Source organism: Anser brachyrhynchus (genome assembly GCF_964034855.1).
Source record: "Anser brachyrhynchus genome assembly, chromosome: 3".
NCBI lineage: Eukaryota > Metazoa > Chordata > Aves > Anseriformes > Anatidae > Anser > Anser brachyrhynchus.
The window spans coordinates 18,057,663-18,075,901 of record NC_137696.1 but is presented as its reverse complement, the minus strand read 5'-3'; the positions used below and the strand labels follow the sequence as shown (position 1 = coordinate 18,075,901).

Sequence of the window (18,239 nt, the reverse complement as noted above, 5' to 3'; positions counted from 1 at the left end):
CTGGGTTGGAAGAGACGTCCAAGGTCACCGAGTCCAACCTCTGAGCTAACACTAACAAGTCCCCCACTAAACCATATCACTAAGCTCTACATCTAAACGTCTTTTAAAGACCTCCAGGGATGGTGACTCAACCACCTCCCTGGGCAGCCCATTCCAGTGCCTAACAACCCTTTCAGTAAAGAAGTTCTTCCTAATATCCAACCTAAACCTCCCCTGGCACAACTTTAGCCCATTCCCCCTCGTCCTGTCACCAGGCACGTGGGAGAACAGACCAACCCTCGCTACAGCCTCCTTTAAGGTACCTCCCAGTCCCCCTCACACCATCCCTGTCCTTCGTGCCATCCCCATCCCTTCATGTCACCCCTGTCCCCCTCAAGCCATACATGACCCCCCACACCATCCATGTCCTGTCATACCATCCCTGTCACCTCACTTCATCCCCATCCCCTCACACCATCCCTTGTCCCCTCGCACCGTCCCCATCCCTTCACTCCATCCCCTCACACCGTCCCCTCACACCGTCCCTTGTCCCCTCACACCGTCCCCATCCCTTCACTCCATCCCCTCACACCGTCCCCTCACACCGTCCCCGTCCCCTCAGCCCAACCGGGAGCCCGGGGCAGGGCCGGGGGCGGTGCGGCCGCTTCCCCTCACCGGGGGCCGGCCCGGTCGGGCCCCGCCTCGCCGCGGCGGGCGGAGGAGGCGCAGGCGCGGCGGCCCCGGCTGCGGCAGAGGCAGGGACGGGGACGGGAAGAGGGACGGGGACGGGGACGGGGGGGGGAAAGGGACGGATCCCGGCGGAGGTGCCGCGATGGCGGCGCCGCTGAGCGACGGGGAGAAGCGCAAGCAGATCAGCGTGCGGGGCATCGCGGGGCTGGGCGACGTGGCGGAGGTGCGCAAGAGCTTCAACCGGCACCTCCACTTCACCCTGGTCAAGGACCGCAACGTCGCCACCCCCCGCGACTACTTCTTCGCCCTGGCGCACACGGTGCGCGACCACCTGGTGGGGCGCTGGATCCGCACCCAGCAGCACTACTACGAGCGGGACCCCAAGGTGAGCCGCCATGCCCTGCCCTGCCCTGCCCTGCCCTGCCCTGCGCGGCTCGCCTGCGGCAGGCGACCCCAGCCCCACCTTCACACCTCGCCCTGGCTGCGTCCCCAGTCCCCTTTCTGGCCTCAGATCCCCCCCTCGCGCTCCTGTGAGCGTGGTCCCACGAAGGCCGCCGTGGGCATCGCCGTGGGCACGGTCACGTCCACGCCTCGGCGGGCTCCTCGCTGGCTTCGCGCCTGCTCCCACGTCTCTGCCACGCGGGCTGGGGGCACTGGGGGCTGCAGGGCGTCCTTCAGCCCTGACCCTTCTGAATTAAGAAGCCCCAGCGCTGAACCGGGGAGCCCCGGGGGGCAGGTGTGTGCTGGAGGAGGCACGGCCCTTCCCAGCCTGCCGGTGGTGGCGGCGGCGGCACCGAGTCAGCTCTTTTCTCGGGGTTATGGATATTGCCTTGACGCACCGAGCTGCGCTCAACTAATGTGCTCGCATGCCGGCGTGGCCCTACGTGCTCTAGGAGTTACGCCTGGGTGTGGAGCCTTCCCTGTTATCCTTGCTCACCCAAACATACCATAGTCAATATTATTGCACCGCCAAGGGGCTGTGTAAGTCCCCTCAAGGGTAAGAGGAGCCTGGAGAGGGGTTGCTCTCTGTCCCAGGCACTTAGATTTTCGCTAGAACCACGTCCCTGTGGGAGGCTGAAGTGAGCAGAGTGTTTATGCCTCCGTGTGATGCTTTCACTCGTTCTGTTGAGTCCCAAGGAGAGGACGGGAAGAGCAGAAGGACCCTTTCATACTCCCAGAGCAGGTAATCCTGCCGCTTAGTGCTCCAAAACTGGCCTGGAAAGATCCTGGCTACCAAGGAAAGGGATTCAAGGGGAAGCATGATTCAAAGTCAGGCTATTGCTCTGTTAAAACTCCTGTTTACGTATAAAAATATCTGTGGGGATGGAAAAATCTGAGTAAGGGCAAAAGCGTGCGTAGCCTGCTTCCCCGCTGCGCATCCTAGAAACAGGCTTTCATTAGCATTCACCACACGGGCAGTAGTTCCTCCGAAACTTGGGAGGTCACCGCAGACCCGTCCTTCGTGTGCAGTTGTGCCAGGAGCTCTGCCACCCGTGGGACAGTTCATTCCTTCAGTAGAGTGAAACGTGCATGTCAGTGTGGGGAGGACACAAGGAAGGGCGAGCCCGTATTGTTTCAGCCCCCGACAGCCTCAGGTGGCTTTGAAGCATGTGTCTAAAGCTGTCAACATCTGGAACATCTGATCTGTCACCGTCTTGCTCAGAGATTGCCTAAAATCCAGCACGCCGGGCTGATCCTTTCTTGCAGAGCTCCCCAGAAGAGAGAGGGTGCCCCAGCCAGGACAGAAAAGCGATGGGAAACGCTCTCAGTGCCAAAAACAGGCTGGGGAAGGTTGAGCTTGCGCGCCCAAGTGCCTTCTCCCTTCCCTCCCGCTGTCCTGCCGCGGGTGACCTGGCTGGCTTATCTTCTCCCAGCTCAAAAAGCGCGAGAGGAGAGCTGGAAAATCACTGGCAGGAAGGGGGTTGGCCTGAAGCCGGGCCAAGTATGCGAGGGGCGGGGGGCTCCCTGCTTGCTGCAGGCTCTGGATCGGCTTCAGCGGAGCATGAGAAAACTTTTAAGAGCCCGGTGCAGGCATCACCTCGGGCGAGCTTGGCTGCGCGTAAAGATACAATTCAGCATCCTAGATAATTCCTGCCTGAAGTTAATTAGGGAAACACTCTTAACAGGCAACGGGATTTTTCTATAGAAGGCTGTTGGCAGGGAGATGTGCAGCGGGGAGTTGGCTAGCATCCCGTGCAAGGCTCCTTCTGACAAACAAACTGTGGTGCATGTTGTTCAGAAGCGGGCGCCAAGAGCCGCGTTGGGAGGCTGTCCCTTGCTCTGAAAAACAGTTGGGCCTGATCTTAATTTTAAGTGACTTCGGTGAAATCCTTTGGGTGCAGCAAGTGATGGGCAGGCCTCCCAAGGTGGGGTGAAACGTGCTGTAAGTGTCTTGCTTTGCCTCCCCAGCGTATTTATTACCTGTCCCTGGAGTTCTACATGGGCCGCACCCTGCAGAACACGATGGTGAACCTGGGCTTGCAGAACGCCTGCGATGAAGCCATTTACCAGGTGAAGTCCTGGGGTACGGGGAGGTCCCCTGAAGAACTGGCCAGACTTTTCCATGTGGATGGCTGGGTATCTTTATTTCTCAAGGCCTCCTCCTGAGGATGTTTTATTTTGACTAAATGAAGGCTTGGCCCTCTGCTTGTGTTCCGCCACCCCCAAAGAAGGCAGTGGTGGCACCTTGGGGTGCCTCGAGAGCTGGGCTTACAGATTCCTCAGACCACTCTTTTCCTGTAGTGGCCGGGCTCTGCATGCAGAAAGCAGCTCCAAGAGTCCCCAAAGACTAGGGAATCCCAAGGGGCAAACAACTTCCCACCACTGGGAGAGGTGATGGCTCATCACGGGTCATGTAGTCTGCTGAGGGAGGCTGGGCCAAAAAGGAAAGCGCAAAACCACCAAACCACAGTTCATATGTGCATGCACATACATAGAAAGCCCTACAGCAACACTGGCAGACGAAAGTAAATCGCCAGGAAGGGGGGGGGTGGGGAAATGGCTTGATTTTTCAAATGTCACTGGATGGGTTTGAACTGGAAAAAATACAGCCACTGCTGAGTACCACCGAGTCGATCACAGATGCCAGGCCATATTTACTTAGGCTCACTGCCATCTGCAGCAGGACAGTGACCTTTTTGACGGAATAGGAGTTTGGGGGCTTCCTCACCCGAAAGCTTTATTTCCCTACCCCTCAGACTGTAACTCCACGTTACAGCTTCTAGCAGAAGTTGGGCTCTGTCACTCACTGTCCCTCCAAATGAGGTGCTAAGCTTGCTGACGAAATGCCCTGGCCAGCACCTTCCCTGCTGAGGGATGGGAAGGGATTCCCAGAGAGGCACCCAGCACTTTCTGTCTGAGCCTCAGAGCACAGGCTGGTTTTATTCAGGCAGGATCCTCGAGTCCCTTTGCGAGGCGTTTTCCACGGGCTGATTCGGCCAGCTGTGCAGCCAAGGCTTCCCGTGCTGTAGCCTCCAGTTCCTGAAGCTCGTGATGGCCAGCTGGGACGGGAGGTCTCGTATCCAGCATGGCTTTGTCACGAAGAGAGACTGTATTAGTGCCCCCTGTCACGCCATGGAGATAGCTGAAGCTCTGGGAGGGCGGTCTGGGGAGGAACTGTAGCATCTGCCTGGCTCCCCAAGTGTCCTTGCTGCTGGCAGGCTTCCCCTTGAACCAGGCACAACCCCTGGAGAGGCAGCCAGCCCTTGGGTTAGAGGAGAAAAAACCCTGCGAGCTGCAGAAGATGAGACAGCCACTTCCACCCGCGGGCCCCGGCCAAGCAGCTTGGCAGCGGGGTGCTCAGGATGTGGGACGGCGCAGAGCGTAACGGTGGAAACCGCAGCCACGGGCTGCAGAAATGGCCGTAACCTTCCTCGAGGCACCGGGCTGGGCTCCGCAGCCCTTTGCGCGCCGCCTGGCCGCCTGTCGGCCTCCTCCTCGGTGGGAGGGCCTTGCGGCCGGAGGGGCTGCCAGGAGGCCGGTGTTTTGTTGGGTGTCTCTAAGGAAACCTGCTTCGTGGGAAAGCGGTGCTTGATGAGGGATTGTTTTCCAGTTAATTAGGCTGCCCCCGGGGGCCAGAAGCCGGTGAGGTGCTTTGGGGGGTGAGGGAAGGGCTACGGGGAGAGCCCCACGCGGTTTGTGTGAGGTGTAATCATGTTGGTTTGGGATTTGTGTGTGCCCTCCTCAGAGAGCACCCTCAGAGCACGGGGTCTGGGTACTGACGTGTTCTCCTGTGGCTGTTTCCCCAACAGCTGGGTCTGGACTTGGAGGAACTGGAGGAAATCGAAGAGGATGCCGGGCTGGGAAACGGAGGCCTGGGCCGCCTGGCAGGTAACGCGGGGAGAGGGGAGCCCCGTCCTCGCTCCGAGGGTGGCCCGAGAGGAAGGGCACGGAGTTTACCTTCCTCGTGAGCATGTCACGTCTTCATCTCAGCCTCCCAAGGGCTCTCTGCTTTGTGTCACCTCCTGCACCTGGGGCTGCCTGCCACAGCAGGGCCTCAACCACACACGGCCAGCATCCAGGAGATGCCTTGGTGCCTGACCGGAGCACAGCAAGCTGGGCTGTAGCTGAAAGAGGCTGTCTGAAGCCTTTCTCCTCACCTCCCTGTAAAAGCTTTTGTTTTTTTTTCTGAGGCACACAAGCAGCCCTCACGTAGGCGAATTGTTGGCTGCTATTTTGATCTGCCCGTCACAAAGGACTGCTGGAGTCAAGAGCTGCCTGACAGAGGGAGTGCCAGGGCTGAGCTTTACCAGAGCTGCCCTGGACCGATGGTCAGAAAGCTTTGCTTTGACAGAGCTCGTAGTAAAGCAGCTGGTGAGTCAGGATCAGAAGCCCCGCAGGCGGGCGGGCTTCGAGCCAGGCGTGGGTTTCTCAGGCAGGTTCGGAAGAGCTCTCGCTGCAACAATGCTGCATTTAGGTGCATTTCACTCACACCTGGCTTGAGCTGCTGCTGCCCCCGATGACCACTGGTCTCTGCTCTGTGCACATCTGCTCACATGGGAAAGGTTGCTGCACCTGCACCTTCATCACGCGAGGCTGCAGGCGCTCCCGGTGTCGGCACCATTGCTCCCAAATCTCCCCTGGCATTGGCCTGATGCTAAGGGCCTCGCTCCTGGGGGAGTCCTGCCCTTCTCACTAACAACTTTGTGGGGCCCTGGTGCAGGCTGTCCCCTCCTGTCCCTTCTGCACGGGGATTCCTGAGCAATCAACGTTCCCAGCAGCACCGGTTGTGGCAGACCCTCAGCCCCGCACCCAGCGCGCCGCCGGGGCGAGGTTGGTGGCAGTGTGATCATGCTCTGCTCTTCCAGCTTGCTTCCTGGACTCCATGGCCACGCTGGGGCTGGCAGCGTACGGTTACGGCATCCGCTACGAGTTCGGGATCTTCAACCAGAAGATCGTCGACGGCTGGCAGGTACGTTGTTGGCACACGCGGGTCGCCCCATCCCCTTCTATTTCGTGCTGCGATGGCCGGCTCTGCCTGTGGGTGTGACCCGGCCACACAAACAGCACGTGGGGCCCTGGGCTGCCCAAAACCTCAGTATTTTAACCTGGGGTGCTGCTGCTCATGTGGGGTCCCTTGGAGACTGGCAGCAGGGCCTTAAACGGGGACTCTCCCCTGTAGCATTAATAATCATAATGGTTTGCAAGTGAAAGTAGACTAAAAAACTGCCCCAAGTGGTGGTTATTCCTCATGTATGTCTGGAAATGATTTCTCTTAGGAGACTTGTATTGCTTCTGTGCATAAAGGACCCTATTTTCCCCTTAAAACAGCTCTCCATAGGTCAGGTAGGGTAAGAGGTGTGAGGGTTGTTTTTTCTTCCTCCTCCACAAAGAAGCTGTGCTGCTAGGCCCTGTAAATGGTGGAAAAGAGGCCAAAAAAAAGAAGCAAAAAGCAACTGTAGTTGGTTCAATGTTACTTGAAAAAGAACAGGGGCAGTGGTGGCTCAGACCAAGCTCCCTCCTGGCAGAGAAGCGCCTGCAGACGCAGTGTCTGCAGGTGCCTCAGCCCCTCTTGTTCATGGTGCACATCAGCGTGGGTTGCTCTGCTGAATTCACTTCTCTCCTGTTGGTGCTGTCAGGAGCAGAGCAGAAAAATCCTCTCTGGCAGAGGGCAGAGCAGTTAGCAAGAGCTGGATTACAGGGGGTAGTTTGGACTCCTAGGGGACCACAAACTGCACCATCAAGCTGGATGCAAAGCCCTCAAGGCACTGGGCGCAGGAGTCTGTGTGGTTTGTATGGATGGTTTAAACCAGCACAGCTCAGCAAAGGCAATAGAGAGTGATTTATATCAGCTGGGTTTTAGTCATCCAAGTTTTGGAAAGCCCAGCTGTCTTCTAGAGACCTCTGTGTATCCATTTTTAAAGCCACCTTACCAAAGCTTTGCTTTTCAAACCGTCTCCCTTTGGAGAGCCGAGTTTAGCCTCCCCTTGGAGACACGAGCCCCGTCTTGAGCCACGTTTGCCCCTTGCAGGTGGAGGAGGCCGATGACTGGCTACGCTACGGCAATCCCTGGGAGAAAGCTCGCCCCGAGTACATGCTCCCCGTGCACTTCTACGGCCGCGTGGAGCACACCCCTGAGGGCGTGAAGTGGGTCGACACCCAGGTACGCGCTGGGCTTGGGGAGGGTGGCGTGGAGGGGGAGAGTCTGCCCCCGTGCTAACCGAGGTCAGGCTTTGCTTCTCTCCCGCCCTGGTAAAGCGCTTTCTGCTACGTTTGCAGTTTCATTTTTATCGGCTCCGATGGTGGCAGGGAAAAGGGGGACAATGTTCAGTCGCAGCTGTAACTTCAGAAGGGGTTGGTGCCTGAATCTGTAGCAATTTCCAGGGTGAAACCTCTCATCCATTCTTGCAGGGATTTCTGTCAGGGGAGGATTGCAGCCCTGGCTCGTTCTGCGCTGCTCCCGGCCACGGCTTGCTCAAACCCAGTGATTTTGCAGGTGGTTCTGGCACCGCTGCTGTGGGTGGAGATCCATCTCTTGGGGCAGCCGCGCAGCAATCCAGCGGGTGTTCAACTCCTGTGGTCAGAGCAAGTGCCTCTTTCCCAGGCCAACCTGGTGGGTAGACGAGGTTTCAAGTCTCCAGTCTGCCCGGAGGCCTTGTTCTGCACCACTGTGGAGAGCAAACGCTTCTCCAGCTCCCGCATTCCCCTGCCTCGGGTTGAGGTGAGGCAGTGTCGCAATTACAGGGGTAACGCTGTGCTTCGGGAGCACATGCCTGCCAGGGGCATGTGCAGCTGCAGCATAAATGTGTTCCAGTTTTACAGCTGAGGGAGGCAAACTCTGAAAAAGCCTGGATTTATTAAGGGGATTGAAGAAGTTTCAGCCTCTGCGCCCCAAGCCCTAAGGAGGAAAGGCCTGTGAATTTCTCGGGGATTTATGGACACGGCCTAGCCTTGTTCCCACTTTGGTCGAGGGTCTGTCTGAGGAGCATACAGCCACAAAGCTGTTGAAGGCAGCGAGGTGCGGGCAGGTTGGCAGGGCTCAATAACCACACACCTGTGAACAGCACGGGGCACCGTGCCAGAGCTTCCCGGGGAAGCAGACACCCACCTGGGGACTGAATGCCTTTGCCTCTGCGTGCTTTCCTCTTCCAACCCCAGCGTTGCTCTGGGGTTTTCAGGGATCCCAAGCTGCGCAATGGGAAACACTGCTTCTGACAAGGAAGTGAGGTTTCAGCCAGTGCTATTGAAGGAACAGAGTGGAAAGGCTTAAAAAAAGTCAAAGATGCAGTTTCTAAATATAGCATCGTGCAGTTAATGGGATGCATGCCCCGGTCCCGTGGCTCGGACAGGGCAGGCTTTTTGCCTGCCTGCTTCCATGTTCGGAGCTGGTAATACCAGCTTGGAGAGCCCGAGCTCTTGCTGGTTTTCTCCAGAGGGGAGGTGTTGCTGACGCCAGCACAACGAGGCTGTTTGGGGCCGACGTGCCGATCCGCCTGGCTTTTCCCTGCCCTGTGAGCACAGCTCCATCCATTCTCTGCTGCCCTTTGTGTCTGTGCTTGGGGAAGGCCTGTGGCTGCAGGGCTGTCACAGCACTGCATGCTGATGTGTTTAGGGGGCTGTAAGCTCCTTCTAACAGAGGTGGCCAGGCCCCGTGCTGCAGGATCAGGGCTTTCCTCTGCAAGCACTGCTCAGCTCTGCTGGCGTAAGCCCTTAGGGGCTTTGTTCTGGGGCACGGTGCCTTGCCTCCCTGCTCAGCTGGTTTGGAGGCACGGAGACATTGGTACAGCAGTGAGCTGGAGCATGCAAGCTTGGAAGCACACCTGTGCCTTGCCTGGCGAGTGTAAGCTCAACTGGAAGCCCCGGTGGTGTTCTCTGTAGCACGAAGCCACCTGGGCAGCATCCCAGTGCTTAAGCACAGCTGAAAGGCTGCACAAGTTGTTCATGCATGTTCAGTTCCAGTGCTGGAGATCTCAGTGTGTTTACCCAGGTGGCTTCAACGTACGTTTAATGGAGTTTTTGGAGGAAGCGCTATGGCAATGGTGCTTTGGTGGTCGGGTTTGGTCCTGGGAGGCTGCAGAGGGCTTCTGGGCAGGATTCAGGCTGTGCAGTTTATCCCAGATGGAAACACCCAGGTGCCCCAGCACTGTGCCAGTGCAGGCAGAAGAGCAGTGGCCAGCTGAGGATGCTTGCAGGGCTTTGGTGAATAGTTCATAGGCACTCCAGTTGGTATGGGCAGGTCAGCAGGTTGCTTGCAAGCCTGTTGTTTTATTAATGAGCTTGAAACTCCTGTTTGCCAGTGAAGCTCCAAACAACTCTTCCTCTCCTATTAATGCTTTTCTAGCGGGTGCTGAAAGTGCCCGTGACAACAAGCAGGTTTGTGAACCTCAGCAGCTGTGTTTTAGTGCACGTGGGATCTTTACCACAGCCAGAAGTTGCCTGTGTCCTCTGGATTCTTTCTGGAGACGTTTTGAACCTTCTTCTGAGGATGTCATGCTGCTAAACAGAGGGAAATGCTGTCCTTTTGCAGGTTGTCCTCGCCATGCCGTATGACACACCAGTGCCAGGATACAAGAACAACACTGTGAACACCATGAGGCTGTGGTCTGCAAAAGCACCCAATGACTTCAACCTCCAGGAGTGTAAGTGCTATCCCTCCACTGCCTATCTTCTGGCCAGCGGGCTCTGGGGCTGGGACATCGTTATTCCTCTGTGTGTTGCACCTGGCACAGCACTCCACATCTGCCCTGCTTTATCCATACCTCCTGGCTACCTCAAAAACACAGTGCTGAATGCACATTCATGGATCACACCACCTCCAACCACTTCCAGAACCCTTGTGCACCCACCCATCCTCGTTTCACCCCCCTCATGCTTGCCTCACTCTCAAAACCTGCCCTGTGCATTCCCCAAGTGATAAACCATGTGCCAGTGTGTTCTGCATATCACCAGGTGAGCTGCAAACACCCAGGTGCCATGGAGAGCCATTTCCATGCAGCAGCATCCTCTAGTGCTGAAGGAAAATGGCAGCATTTTTCCTTCCTTACTGCTGGTTTCCTCTGAGTCCACGTGTGACCCCTACTGTATTTTTCAGGCTCTAACTGTAGTGCTGAAGGACACGTCCTGGGCAACTAACAGTTGCTAGGCTGTACAGAAGGGGAATGTTTTAGACAAGACTGATTGGATTCATTCTTCCGTACTTGGAAGGACCCAGACGTGCGTGTCCAAGCAGCCCCATCAGGGGAACTTATGTGGGACGCAGAGAACTGAGTTCTTGATCAGTTCTTGATCGGCAGCTGTGAGCTGGGTTTCAGGCGGGCCTTTTGTGCCCTGTAGGAGTTAGCTGTGGTTGTGGTCTTCGTGCTTCTTTGCCCTGCACCACTTCTCCTTAGTCCTGAAGCAAGATGGCTGCTTCACTCGCTTCCTTTTTTTTGCCTTCTCTGTCTGCTGTCCGTCTTCACTTTCTGTCTTCTGTCCTTTCCAGTCTGTGTGTCTTGAGAAACTGTGTGGGTATGTACCTTTCTCTCGTCTCCTCCTGTCTCTATGGGTGCATTCACACACGTCCATTCCCTTTCATATTTCATTAATACCAGCCGTCATGTTCCTGCTAGAAATCTCCACAAAAGAGGGAAAAGCACGGTGTTGGGGACCTGTCTGAATCTCTGCAGCTGTGGCAGTGCTGTGTGTATTTCTCTCTCACTGCAGTCAATGTGGGTGACTACATCGAGGCAGTGCTGGACAGAAACCTGGCAGAGAACATATCCAGAGTCCTGTACCCAAACGACAACGTGAGTGACTCTTGCTTCTCTTTCCTGCTGCTTGGGTTCATCCTTCCTGTAGTTTTATTGCCTTGTTTGCAGGCAGTGGAAGGTCACGGCCACCTGATGGTTATTGTTCTGGTTTGAGGATTTTTAATACAACGTGTTAGCTCTGTAATTCTCAATGAACAGATGCAGCTCTGCTGGCCCCAGAGCGTCACTGCTGCCTGATGGCAGCTGGGAGCCTGGCCCATATCATATAGTTGCTGTCTGCCTTCATACTCAAGGCAGTTGCCAACTTACATGGTTTACTGTTTGCAAAAGTAAGTCCTTATTTTAGAGGTGTCTATGAGGGGGCACTCATTTCCAGCCCCAGTTCAAGGGATTTCTCACGCAGGAATTGTCCCAGGCCATGCAGTCATTGTGCACCCAGTCACGGATTAGCATCTGTGCTGGAAAAGCTCATCTCCTGGGCTTTACCCCACCCACTCATTTCTCTTGGTGTTTTAAAACAGAACAGCGTGTTGTGTGGTGTGCACAGGAGGCAGCTGGTGTGTCCATAAATGACACTGGCTCCTGGCTATTGCAGGGAGTCCAAAATCCTTGCTCCAAAAACCCTGTAGAGGGCCTTGCAGCGAGGGAGGGAGCTGCACTTGGTCTGTGGGAGCAGCACCGATGTGTCAGGTTCTGTTGCCCTCTGGAGGCAGCTGAAACAGCAGCCTGTAGCATGGCTGGAGCTGTAACATGGCTGGCCTCCTGAGAGGCAGGATGAGTAACACCTAGGTTTGGCCTGACAAAGTGCAGAGCACGTAAGGGCTGTTGGGAAGCCCATCGGATTGGACAGGAGCATCTCCAGGGGCTGGGCTGCCAACTGGGGATGGCAGCTGCAGCACTGACACCTGCGTGTCCCCCACATGCAGTTCTTCGAAGGCAAGGAGCTGCGGCTGAAACAGGAGTACTTCGTGGTGGCCGCGACCCTCCAAGACATCATCCGCCGCTTTAAGTCCTCCAAATTTGGCTGTCGAGACCCTGTCAGGACAAGCTTTGAAACGTTCCCGGACAAGGTGGGTTTGTGGGCAGGGAGGGCCCGGGGGTGTTTCAGCCAGACCTGCCCACCGTGTGGGAGAGCAGGATGCTTTGCTGTATACAAAGACCCTGGCAGTTTGGGTTGGAACACAGAAGTGATCTCGGGGCCCATTCTCCAGGGGAAAAAATACATTTTGGAGCAAATCTGTTGAAGGTTGAACAGCTCCATGGGAGCTCTGTCTGTTTCTGGCATGTGTGGTTCTGTGAGCCATAAGAAGAGACCTGAGTCTTCCCCCAACCCTGACCCCACGGGGGCTGTGCTGGGACACAGACAGAGCCCTGTCACTGCCACATCTGAGCCCGGCGAGTCTGTGTTGCAGGTGGCTATTCAGCTAAATGACACCCACCCTGCCCTGTCCATCCCAGAGCTCATGCGGATCCTGGTGGACGTGGAGAAGGTGGACTGGGACAAGGTGAGCAGAGCTGGAAGGTGCATACCACACCTCACAGGGGCAAGAGCTGCTGTCCTCCCCTTAAATAAGGTTTTCTTCCCCCTCCTGGCCCCGGCATGTGTGTGTTAACCCGCTGTCTGCGTGCAGGCCTGGGAGATCACGAAACGGACCTGTGCGTACACCAACCACACCGTGCTGCCCGAGGCCCTGGAGCGCTGGCCAGTCTCCATGTTTGAAAAGCTGCTGCCCCGTCACCTGGAGATCATCTACGCCCTCAACCAAATGCATCTGGATGTAAGGGACTCGGCTGGTCACGGGCTGTGGGTTTCGCTCCAGCTGCCTTTTAGGATGGGAATGTTGCCAGGCCCTACAGCTGGGTTGCTAATGCCCCTCTTCCTGCCCGCCCGCAGCGCGTGGCAGCTCTCTACCCAGGGGACGTTGACCGTCTCCGGAGGATGTCGGTGATCGAAGAAGGGGACTGCAAGCGCATCAACATGGCACACCTCTGTGTGATCGGCTCCCATGCCGTCAACGGCGTGGCCCGCATCCACTCCGACATTGTGAAGAACTCAGTGTGAGTTGGGGGACACCCACAGTGTGCACAAACCTCCCCTCTCCTCTCTGCTCACTGAGCTTCGCCTGCAAACCTGGGGGGCTGGCTGGGGCAAACAGGTATCAAGGCCCGCTTCGGTTGTCCTGCTGGGCACAGCGGGCTGGAGAGACAGTCTTATTTGAGAGTGTACAGGGTCCAACTCATCTCCCTTCGGAGCTGGTGAAATCCTAGGCATTAGAGCCAAGGAAGGGGTTTGAGAGGCAGTGCAGAGAGTTCACGATGGTACAACGAGATCAGTAGAGGTTGTCCTGAGTCAGGAGCATGTCAGGAGCACCCAGCTGAAGCTCTGGGTGGTGGCAGAGTGGTTCAGTGTGGCCCCTACTCCCTGATGTTCCAGGTTCAAGGATTTCTACGAGCTGGAGCCGGAGAAATTTCAGAACAAGACAAACGGGATCACGCCAAGGCGCTGGCTTCTGCTGTGCAACCCAGGACTGGCCGATGTTATCGCCGAGGTGAGTCGCAAGCAGCTGGAGTGAGGGGCTGAGCTGCGATCCCTGCTGTTTGCTTCTGGGCACTTCACAAAGTCTCAACAGAGCCTGAGGGAAAGGTCTGGCAGGTGTGAGCGAGGACAGCCTGGTAGGAGCATGCCTGTTGCACGTGTAGGTGTGAGGTTGGCTGAGCTTTGAAGTCTCTGAGGAAGAGCTGGCCAAGGAGTTGCAGAAATTTGGATCTGGCTCCCTCCCCTCGCAGTGGTTGCAGATAACCTGTCAGGCAGCACCGCGGTGTGTAGAAGTGGGGTGTCGGCAAAAGCATCCAAGCTTCATGGCCACAAAGGAGCTCCCTCAGAGCCCCAGCCCCAGTTTTGTCTCCTCTGTTTAGCAGGCCCTTGAGGTTTGTTTATTTTTGCTTCACACTGGGGTATGCAATAGCCGAAAACCTTTGTGCAGTTATTTTTTATGTCCTGCCCTTCAGTTTCTCCAGCTGCCAGGAGGCCCTGGTACACATGCACATACCCTTCCTCTCAAGCTCTTTGAGGGAAAAGGACTTGTTTGGATTTTTGCAAGTACCCATTTTCCCCTGTACCTTCGAGCTCCCTGAAAAATCAATTTTCCGTAGGAAACTGTGCCCCTTTTCCTGTCCAGAGCATCTCTTCTTCCTCTTCCCAACAGGGCTGTGGTTGGGGAAGTGCACTTGTGGACGGGGTGAGATGTCCCACAGGTGAAACATCCCTATTTTGATTCCTTCCTTTAGAAAATCGGGGAAGGCTTTGTCACAGACCTGAGCCAGCTGAAGAAGCTCCTGGATTTCATCGATAATGAGATGTTTATCAGGGATGTGGCAAAAGTCAAGCAGGTAACGAGCGCTGGAGGTGAGGGGGGAAGAAGGGTAGAGGCAGCATGCTCCCAGGGAACATCCCAGCAGCCAGCCCTCACTTCTGGCACAAGGCCTGCTCCTCATCAGATTTTCTTGCCAGGAGAACAAGCTGAAGTTCTCAGCCTACTTGGAGGAGCAGTACAAGGTCAAGATCAACCCTTCATCCATGTTTGATGTTCAAGTCAAGCGAATCCACGAGTACAAGCGGCAGCTGCTGAACTGCCTGCATGCTATCACCCTCTACAACCGTAAGTCCTGCCTGGTAGGGGCTGGTAGTCCAGGGGCGCCCCCCAGCAGCCCCTTGCTGCCAGCGTTCCTATGAAAATGCACGCCAGCTGGTGGCCAAGGACTCCTGAGCCTGGCTGTGCCCTCCTGTCACGAGGGGCTTCTCCTCCAGGAGGAGGACAGAGTACCTGAAGGGTCCTGCAGAGCTCTGGAGAAAAGCTCACAGCCCAAATCTCCATCGCGGCGTGGTCCCAGGGCCCAAGTCACCCCCGCACCCGTACTGCTGGTGTTAGGACTGGCCTGGTGCAAGCTAAAACCCCGCTCCCAAGTGTCTGCCTCATCCCCCTGCCCCTTCCCAAGGGGAGGCAAGTCATTACAGCTCTGACTCGTGGCTGTCTGGAGTGGCTTTCCAAGTACTTTGCAGCCCGATTTTGCCCAGCACAGCTTTGGCAGATGTCTGGTTGGGCTTTGGGGTTCTGCAGGTGTGCTGGGCTCACAGCCCATCTCTGATGTGAACGATGAGCTCTGCCCGGTTTGTCTTTGCTTCAGTTGTTTATGCCCTGCTCTTTCAGGCATCAGAAGTGACCCATCCAAATCCTTTGTTCCTAGGACGATTATGATCGGAGGAAAGGTAAAGTGCTTCCCAGCCTCAGTGCACGCGCGGTATTGGGATGCGGGGAAGGTGCTGGTCCCTTCTGGGGGCTTTGCTGGGGTTGCTGTGGGTTAGCCAGCGTAGGTCTGTGCTGGTGGGCTCTTCAGGAAGCGCTGTCATGGACTAGTGGGGCCCCATCGCTCCCCTCCTGGGGCTCAGGGCTTCTCCCAGTAGGGTTTTGGCTGAGCCATGTGAAGAGCAGAGGTGAGGCCCAGGTTCTCCCCACAGCGAGGACCCCGCATTGGCACCTCTCATGCTCTGCCTTCCTTAAAAGCCTTCACTCTCTCTGGGCTGCTCTTCTTCAGGCGGCCCCCGGCTACCACATGGCCAAGATGATCATCAAACTCATCACATCCATCGGCGAGGTCGTCAACAACGATCCCTACGTGGGGGACAAGCTCAAGGTCATCTTCCTGGAGAACTACCGCGTGTCCCTGGCGGAGAAAGGTACGTCTGTGGCGCATGGAGGCACAGGGCAGGAGCTGGCCGTGTCCCAGCTGAGCCCAGAAGCTGGTTTGACAGAAGGCTGTCACAGCGGGCCACCTGGGCACCTTCAGGAAGGGCCTGAGGGCTGCAGGGCTCTACATGGGGCAGGAGCCTGGTGCAGGAGCAGCAGCAGCTGCATGGGGTCCTGGCAGAGCTGGGCCTTTGTGCCTGGGTCCGGCCTCTGGGCTGAGCTGGAAGGGTCAGCAGGCCACTGCCCAGAGTCGTTCTGCTGTCCTGGGCCCAGGCCGGGGGGAGCTGCAGCAAGCCGAGGGCTAACTCCCACCTCTCTTGCACCCGGCAGTGATCCCAGCAGCGGATCTCTCCCAGCAGATCTCCACAGCTGGCACAGAGGCCTCGGGCACCGGCAACATGAAGTTCATGTTGAACGGGGCCCTCACCATCGGCACCATGGATGGAGCCAACGTGGAGATGGCCGAGGAGGCAGGCGAAGAAAACCTCTTCATCTTCGGCATGCGGGTGGAGGACGTGGAGGCCCTGGATCGCAAAGGGTTGGTGCTGGGGAGCATGCTGCCCTCTCTGCCCGAGACACGTGCCAGCTCTCTGGGTGCTGGGCCCCGGGGGAGAGCGCCAGCCCCTACAGCCCGTCCGTGCCTCCTCCCTGCGCAGGTACAACGCGCTGGAGTATTACGAGCGCCTACCGGAGCTGCGGCAGGCCATTGACCAGATCAGCAGTGGGTTTTTCTCCCCGAGAGACCCCGGGTGCTTCAGGGACGTTGTCAACATGCTCATGCACCACGACAGGTGAGGCCTGGCACGCATCCCAGCCCCTTCGTGGGAAGATGACTGGGCTGCCCCGCCTGGGACCCTGCAGCAGGCAAACCCCGGCCTTACTCTGCGTTCTGGCTTTCAGGTTTAAGGTGTTTGCCGACTACGAAGCCTACATTAAATGCCAAGGCCAAGTGGACCAGCTGTTCATGGTAAGAGCTGCCCACAGCCTCAGCAGGGGCAGGGGGTCCTTGGCCATGGAAAAGGGGAAGCTGGGCTGTAGCGGTGCCCCAAGCCTGAGCCGTGCGGGGGTGGGATGAGTGACCGCTGCCCTTGCCTCCCCTCTTCCCAGGACCCCCGGGAGTGGACTAAGAAAGTCATCAGGAACATCGCCTGCTCGGGCAAGTTCTCCAGTGACAGGACCATCACCGAGTACGCCCAGGAGATCTGGGGGGTGGAGCCCTCCTCCACAAAAATCCCCCCACCCAACCTCCCCCGGGACTGACGCAAGCACAGAGGGAAGGAAGGAGGGATGGGTGCCCAGCCCCGGAGCCCTCACCCGCATTTCACCGCCAGCTGGCCGGGCTTGGCTCTGCAGGAGCGAGGCCTTTCCTTCGGGGGGGTAGAAGGGTGCTCTGAGGAGGAGCCCTGACTGAGGAAGGGGAGCGGGGGGAGAGGCGAAAGGCCCCCGTGTTTGTACCCAGCCTGCACGTGCTGCGTATCGCTTTTAGTGAGACAGCCACGGATCAGTCTTCCGCAACCGCACTCCACGCTTAACAAGGGATCTCCAGCCAAATCCTTCCCTCCCTCTGCACGTGGCCTGGCCTCCCTGCCCCACAAACGGGTTTAGACCACACCGAGTGTCGTGTCCTCCTCCAGGGGCTGTGCCAGCCCAACAGCAAGGGGAAGGAGAGGCTGCTGCCTGCCCTCCCTGCCGCCCCCTTCCCCCAGCGATGCCTGGAGAAGGGGCTGGGTGTTAGATCAGCTGCCTCCAGTGCAGGTGCCACTTCCATACACTGTGGTGCAGGAGGAGAGGGATCAGCAGCTGGGATCACAGAGCTTGCTGTAGCCTCCTCCCCACCTAGTAATTAAAAACCCAGTAGCCGAACCACTCCAGGGATATTTTTTTTTTGATTTTTTTTTTTTTAAAGCATCTATAGCTGTGTGGAACAGGTTCTGCTTGCCCCTGCCAGCTGGGTGGTGACCCAGCCCGGTGCATGACAGCTCCTCTGTCCCTCCCCAGCTGGGCCCTGCTGCTCCGTGCATCCCTCGTGGGGCTGGGGTCAGTTTAACACCTGTAGCGCGATGTAGAGCACCAGTACTCCTGTGTGACACCCACTCATTAAAGCAACCCGAACATGCGTTGGTTTGACTTCGGTGTGACTGCCCGCTGCGTGGGGTTCCAGCCTGGTGCCGCGACACTACAGATGCGGACACGGTCCCCTGCAGCCAGCACCGGCCGGGTGCCGGCACTGTCATGGGGACAGCATACCCATGCAGAATGGGCTCTTTGGCCAGCACCCAGGGTGGAGATGAGGGAGACGGGGCCAGAGGCTGCTCTGCGCCACTACCATGTCCCTGTACCCTGGCATGGTGGCTACATGCACTGGGCTGGGGGTTACGGTCTTGGATTTAGCCTGGAAATGGCACGGGGGGGGTGCTCTGCTTGAAATCCCACGGGCAGCTCCTGGTTTCCCTAGAGCCTCAGCCGGGCTCCAGGAGAGCTGCTCCCGCAGAGCTGGCAGCAGTACCACCCCTAAAGCATCGTCCAGTCCCAGTTGCAAGCCCTTTCTCCCATCCCCTAGCCCTACTGCAGCACTGCCACACACCCAGCTGGCCTGCCCGAGCAGGGAAAAGGTCCCAAAAACAGGTGAAAGCTGAAG

At 57.3% G+C, this 18,239-nt stretch overlaps 1 protein-coding gene across 1 annotated transcript; it reads left to right on the top strand.

Annotated features, from left to right (window-relative positions):
* Positions 1-670: 670 nt before the first annotated feature.
* PYGB (glycogen phosphorylase B) lies at positions 671-17,717 on the top strand. Its single transcript, XM_080584668.1, has 20 exons — positions 671-1,054; positions 3,079-3,180; positions 4,920-4,998; positions 5,976-6,079; positions 7,139-7,270; positions 9,635-9,746; positions 10,810-10,892; positions 11,783-11,926; positions 12,269-12,361; positions 12,488-12,634; positions 12,751-12,914; positions 13,291-13,405; positions 14,145-14,246; positions 14,368-14,515; positions 15,065-15,123; positions 15,450-15,591; positions 15,932-16,139; positions 16,258-16,392; positions 16,502-16,568; positions 16,709-17,717. The coding sequence occupies exons 1-20, from the start codon at positions 812-814 to the stop codon at positions 16,859-16,861; spliced, it is 2,532 nt and encodes an 843-aa protein (XP_080440794.1). The 5' UTR covers positions 671-811; the 3' UTR covers positions 16,862-17,717.
* Positions 17,718-18,239: the final 522 nt, after the last annotated feature.